We start from the raw sequence: 6,703 nt of genomic DNA on the forward strand, positions 1-6,703 counted from the left end.
CAAACAAACAAACCATATGAGTCTGACACGAAAAATTTGAAATTGGAACAGTTTTCAGCTTCTGTAACATATTTATAATAAAATCTGTTCATATCATCAAGGTGTACATCATCATATCTGTTCATATCCGGGTGTTATGGGAGTGAATTAAAATTACTGATTTTGTTAACAGCGCACGTATTTGATGTCGTACAGTATTCATCATCATTGCTATTAATAAGAGTTCTAGTAACATTGACATTAACACAACTGTCAAATAAAGATTTAAATGTATCTTGACATCTCTTGCTGACATAAGTGTGTCCTGTATAATTGTGCATTTAATTTCATAAAATCTGTTTATATCATCAAGGCATATTTTACAAGTTCAATCCAAGTGTAACACACAGTTTACTTTAGTAAAAAATGTTACTTTCGAAAATAAATCAGGTAAAACACGTAGAATGTATGGTGTAACGAAACTAAAAAGTGAATTCACGAGATTTTATTTTTCCAAAACGTTTCTCTGTTTACTATTGTCCGTCACAGATACACACACATATATATATATATTAAGTTTCATTACCATTTTTAGAGTTCAAATATTATTTTAGCCTCTGGTTATTCAGATCGATAAATTTAAAAAAAAAATTCCAAATCAGAATTTATTCTGTGCTCTGGGTCACACACTCTCTCTCTCTCTCTTCTGTCATCGCAAAATACAAAATTTTATTTTATTTGTTAAAAATTCATTACTTTACATTATGCAAACAAGATGTATTCTGAAGAGATTTTTCCTAAAGTTGTTATAAGGTATTAGCCTACAAAAAGGTGATGACAGAAAGGGAGTTTAGGAGGTATGTAATTGGATTAGAAAAACTTTTGGGGGGGGCGTATTTTGTTAGAAAAGATCAATATACTTGCGAGATAAAAAAGTTCAGGTTATTCTCAATTCTATCTTCCACAAGGGAAACGAAATCTTCGAGAGCAAAGAAGAAGAAAAAGCACGTGAAAGTTATAACACTGGGAAATATATAATTACTCTTGAATTAATAATGGACAAATATGTATATATAAAGTGTGGGCTATTTTTTTTTCGTTTTTTTTTTGTACTGACGGCTATTGATCTTAAAGAAAACAAATCTTGGTAAAGATGATAAGACGGATTTATTTGCATGGAATACAAATTTTGCTTTGATCTCATTCTAAAGAAATCAAATAAAGATTTTTTAGTAAAAATGTGTTTAAATAAAATGTTTTCTATTACCTAGCACAAGTGATGTCTTAAAAAAGAGTCATTCACAGCTGCAACAACCGTGGGTTGTTTCAAATTATTATTGTTGTTTGTTGTTGTTGTTTTTTCAGGGGTTCCAGGAATAAAGCTTAAACCTGTCCACTACTACGATGAACAAAGAGGTAACTTATACTGTTTTTAAATTAAGAAACAGTCAATACGATTCAAATTTTTCAAAGCATTTCCGATATTTTAATGAATTTGGAAGTTAAATCCTGTCACACACTTATCCTCGCTAAAAAAAGATGTAAAGTTTAAATTGTATAATATTTCTAAAGTAATCCTAACAAAGCTATGATAATCGGGAATGATAATACTACTTTAATGTTCGTATGTTGTCCGAGTATTGTAAAATGAATTACATTCGAAATGACCTTAATAAAAAACACTAACTCTTATGTGTTCGCAAAAATTTTGCATTTATATTTTCATAGAAGTCTATTTTACCCCTTGACTTCTAGAGTACGCGGAATACAGCTCTGTCGTGGGGAGAAAGCTCGTCCTACCATGTAATATTACGCCCCCTTCTCCAGACGACCGTGTTTCACTCGTGTTGTGGTATCGTGGAACTTCTGGAAATCCTTTGTACAGCGTAGATGCTAGGAACGTGCCTGTAGAAAAAGCAAAACACGTAATACGTGATGAGTATGTGTCTAGGACTAGCTTAAATATCACGAAAAGAGCGGCTTCGCTCGTTATACAACCAGTTGAAGAAGGTGACGCTGGTGAATACAGATGCAGGGTGGATTATCAAAGAGGTCGAACCAGTCACCGAAAGTTGAAAGTCAACGTTATTGGTAAGGAGTTGCTGAACCTGTATTTTTTGTTAGTTTTTGTTGTTGTTGTTGTTTTTTCATGAAATTTATTTCATTGTTATGTTAATTTAATACAACATGTTGACGTTAATCCAAAACGGCCCCCCAGTGGCTCAGCGGCAAGTCTCTGGACTTACGACACAAAAAATCAGGTTTCGATACCCGTGGTAGGCATAACACAAATAACTGATTGTGTAGCTTAACAAGAAACTAGAAAACTACAATACGAAATGGATCATAAGTTTCATGATCAGCTTATGCAATATTAGTAATTTTAAAGCTTATGTGCAAAATGAAAGTCTAGAAAAGAATGCAAATCACGTAAGCACAATTTAATAAAACTTGAAAGTAAGCAGTATAACTGCTAACAAAAGTTAGACTTGAAGCAGTGGGTATGACGCGCGTGGGGATAAGTATCCATAACAATATTACCTGAATACGGAGCGTTAAGTCCAGGAGATCAATCAAGCCGCTCCTAATTTCGCGCCGTAGAATCCCATGTATAACCAAACTGCACAGCCAAGTTAATGCTAACGTTATCCGGATATCAATGAAAATCAATAGCCAATTTCCGGTATTTATCAGACATTCACGAAGCAAGGGTAAAGAAAAAATATTTACAAATAATGAGGTTATTGAAACGACAAATTCTGATCGTACATAGACTTAATAAAACGAACATTTACAAGGACAATAATATTTTGTAAGTAGCTCAAGTTGACGTGTCAGTTACCAGGAATTGGTTGTTTGGAAATGGACGTGACTTTATATATTAATTTATCTGTAGTAGTGTATCACAGTTATAAACACTGCTGTTCAAATTTCATAATTATAACAATTCAAACAATATACACACGGAAACCGTTTCAGCGTGAGGAACTCAGTAAAAAAAAAAAACATCGTTACTACAAAACTCACAACTTTATACTTAGAGTTTCAACAGTCTGAAACTATCGTGGTGACTCTTAAACACTGCTGCCCAAATTTCATAATTGTAACAATTCAAACGACATACACACGGAAGCCGTTTCAGCGTGAGGAATTCAGTAAAAAAAAAAACAACCGTTACTACAAAACTCACAACTTTATACTCAGAGTTTCAACAGTCTGAAACTATCGTGGTGACTCTTAAACACTGCTGCCCAAATTTCATAATTGTAACAATTCAAACGACATACACACGGAAGCCGTTTCAGCGTGAGGAATTCAGTAAAAAAAAAAAACATCGTTACTACAAAACTCACAACTTTATACTCAGAGTTTCAACAGTCTGAAACTATCGTGGTGACTCTATATTATAATACAGTACATTTCTTTTCTCTCACGCAACTAAAATGACACAGATAGCGTGTGAATTTTGAATAGCTGTATGCTCCTCGTAAGACGAAGGAAGGCAGTTAAAAAAGATTATTGAAATCTCCCTCAATTTAAACTGGTACACTTTTTTTGGCTTCAGTTTCTCAAAGCCTGAAAGTGCAAAGCTTTGGAACATATTTAAGACGAATCGATCCAGTGTCAATAGTCCGAGTTTTATTTGTTACTTTCCCCGAGAGGCTGCTACTTGTGTGACTAGAGTCACTTTTCTGGTGCATTTACTTGTCACCGGTATCTTGGGTGACTTGAATCGTTTGTCAGACGTATAACTTGTCACTGTTACCTTGCTGAAAGATTAATACTGTACAAAACGATTATCCAAAATATTTACATTTTACTTTACCGAGAGGTTGACATAAAGATGTGATCAGACATATTTACTTTCCTCAGAGAGATTTTTATACTTGGTTACACAAGAAGATTATCAGAGATATCAAATTTTCCCCTTCCTCGGAAACTGATAGTTGGATGATTAATCCACTTAATATGTGTGTTTACTAGTCCGAAAATCCTTCCAGACCGACTAAAACGTTTCAGACATATATATTCTACCATTGTGAGAAGTTGGTAATTATGTGATTCAAATCACTGGACAGACAGACATACTGGTGTGGTTCTTTTTTGTTTTGACTACTTTTAGTCTACTTAGATGCAATGCATATTGATATATTTTGTCATACTTTTCTAGAAATATCAGCATTTTCGTGATTAAACACTATTGCCAATGGTCAAAAAGGTTTTATTTTAATTTTTAACGAATTTCTTAATTTGAGACTGGCAAACGGAGTTTAAGACTGATAGACGATGTATTGACACCGTAATGTGGGTCTTACTTCCGCAGTCACCCCCAAAACCCAGGGCACATTTTATACCCCACATTATAGCCTGCACTTTGGGGATCCTTTTAAATGTAATTTTGTTTGTTGGACTTATTTTGTTCATTAAAATGTCATTTATCACAGGTTTGGATTTGCTATTTTTAACGCAGTCCTTCCTATTGCTTTTATATTGCTTGACTGTTTAAGTATTTATTTTATATATATATATATTATCTTTATTGATACGTTTTCCTTATACTTCACAAAAGTGTTTATCAGCTAGTGCTGAAAATATTTAGAAGTATAACAAAAATCAGTTTTAGAAGACAGAAGTTCGTTGTCTAATGATAAATGTTAGTGTCATTAATGATCCTTCAAAAAATAAAAAAAAAAAAAGTTTTTCTACTTTTTTTATTTTTCTATGAAACTGAGATTGTGTTCACATCATTAGCATAAGTTTTTTTCTCTTTTTGTTTCACGATTGGATTTCTCTCTTCCATTTTTCTTGTGTAGTGCATTTGAATTCCTAACGATCACGAATCCATGGAGGAATCTCCACTTCGATCCACTCACAGTTAAAGTAGCTAAACCGTGGATAGCAAACGAATGTGTTTTATTTTTCGTAAGTTAGCATTGGCCTGAGCGAAAGGCTTAGTGCAAAACAAAAACATAAAATTTACAGAGCTGAAAAAGAATTTATTTAATTATGAAATTTAATCAAAAGCCCACTTCGCAGTAAAACAAACATATAGTTAACGCTATGATGTTGGTAAAATAACGCCATATTTGTACTCGGTTACGAAAAGTCCTTTGTTTGGAATGAATCGGATTTTCTTCGTGTGAGGTAATATTTGCGCGTTGAATGGTTAGTTCGCTACGGATATTGTGTAATGAGCGCGGTGAATAGTTAGTTCGCTACGGATATTGTGTAATTTGCGCGTTGAATGGTTAGTTCGCTACGGATATTGTGTAATTTGCGCGTTGAATGGTTAGTTCGCTACGGATATTGTGTAATGAGCGTGTTGAATGGTTAGTTCGCTACAGATATTGTGTAATGAGCGCGTTGAATGGTTAGTTCGCTACACGGATATTGTGTAATGACCGCGTTGAATGATTAGTTCGGTACGGATATTGTCTAATTAGTGCGTTGAATGAATGACGGTCAAATATCACAATAAGATTAGAGCATCCCAAGAGTTACCGGCGGGTGCTGTTGATCAGTTACGTCTAGTCTATGAGGCAGCGTAGTCCAACTTATATCATTCTGGACTACAGATCTGCAGGTCCTGTGAATGCGTAAAATATAAAAAAATAAATCACGCTCCATACTATGGGACTTTGGGATTTTTCGATGTGACAAGAATAGCTGTTGACCAGCTGCTTTCCCTCTGCCCTCCAGTAGCAGAGCGGTATGTCTGCGGACTTACAGCGCTAGGGAAACCGGGTTTCGATACCCGTGGTGGACAGTGCACAGATAGCCCATTTTGTAGCTTTGTGCTTAACTTCAAACAAACAAAGCGTTCACTTTGCCCTCCAGTGGCAGAGCGGTATGTCTGCGCACTTACAGCGCTAGAAACCTGGTTTCGATACCCGTGGTGGACAGTGCACAGATAGCCCATTTTGTGGCTTTGTGCTTAACTTCAAACAAACAAAGCTTTCACTCCATTTTGCCCCTCAGTCACTTAGCGGTAAGTCTAAAGACTTAATACACTAAAAACCTGGATTTTATAATTGTGGTGGGCACAGAACGGATAGCACACTGCGTAGCTTTGTGCTCAACAAAAAATTAAAAAAAAACTCTATAGTTTAAAGTGTTTATTCTTCCATAGTTTTCTGTTACATTTGATTCTATCATAGCGATCACTTTATTGTAGTGCCTCCTAAAAAGATATACATCAGACATGGTGAACACGTCTTCGAAGATACTAACATAGGACCGTTTGACGAAGGTAGTCACTTGAATCTGACATGCGAAGCCGTGGGAGGTAAAATATTTCAAAAATACATACGATATTTTTTTTCTGTAAATTTAAATTGGAATTGGCATATGTAAGAAATAAGTAAAATTGACTTGTATATGAACTTAAATATGGAAAGACAGGTAACAACAAAACTGTTGATGTTGAGATAAAAGACAATTAAAATATAGAACTTAATTAATTTTCCAATAATTTATCATTGTCATTTTTATTTGTCAAACATTAACTGTCAAGCGGATACCATAACAAATTACATTTTACACAGTATCGAGCTTAACACACGCGTATTTTTAATTTTTATAAATATTTTATTACACACAGTATCGAGTTTAACACACGCGTATTTGTAATTTTTATAAATATTTTATTACACACAGTATCGAGTTTAACACACGCGTATTTGTAATTTTTATAAATATTTTATTACACACAGTGTCGAGTTTA

At 34.3% G+C, this 6,703-nt stretch overlaps 2 protein-coding genes across 2 annotated transcripts in view; both read left to right on the forward strand.

Annotated features, from left to right (window-relative positions):
* LOC106469110 (nephrin-like) overlaps positions 1-6,703 on the forward strand; it is a 71,424-nt gene that overhangs the window by 15,030 nt on the left and 49,691 nt on the right. The window lies entirely within an intron of this gene.
* The window catches only part of LOC111088202 (zwei Ig domain protein zig-1-like), a gene marked incomplete at its 5' end in the record, with an annotated part of 6,428 nt that continues 997 nt past the window's right edge, over positions 1,273-6,703 (forward strand). Inside the window, 3 exons of the mRNA XM_022397536.1 lie at positions 1,273-1,395; positions 1,735-2,070; positions 6,155-6,265. Coding sequence (XP_022253244.1) covers positions 1,273-1,395; positions 1,735-2,070; positions 6,155-6,265 — 570 coding nt within the window. The remainder of the gene's footprint in view (positions 1,396-1,734; positions 2,071-6,154; positions 6,266-6,703) is intronic.

The sequence above is a fragment of the Limulus polyphemus genome, unplaced genomic scaffold, assembly GCF_000517525.1.
Source record: "Limulus polyphemus unplaced genomic scaffold, Limulus_polyphemus-2.1.2 Scaffold3310, whole genome shotgun sequence".
NCBI classification, from domain to species: domain Eukaryota; kingdom Metazoa; phylum Arthropoda; class Merostomata; order Xiphosura; family Limulidae; genus Limulus; species Limulus polyphemus.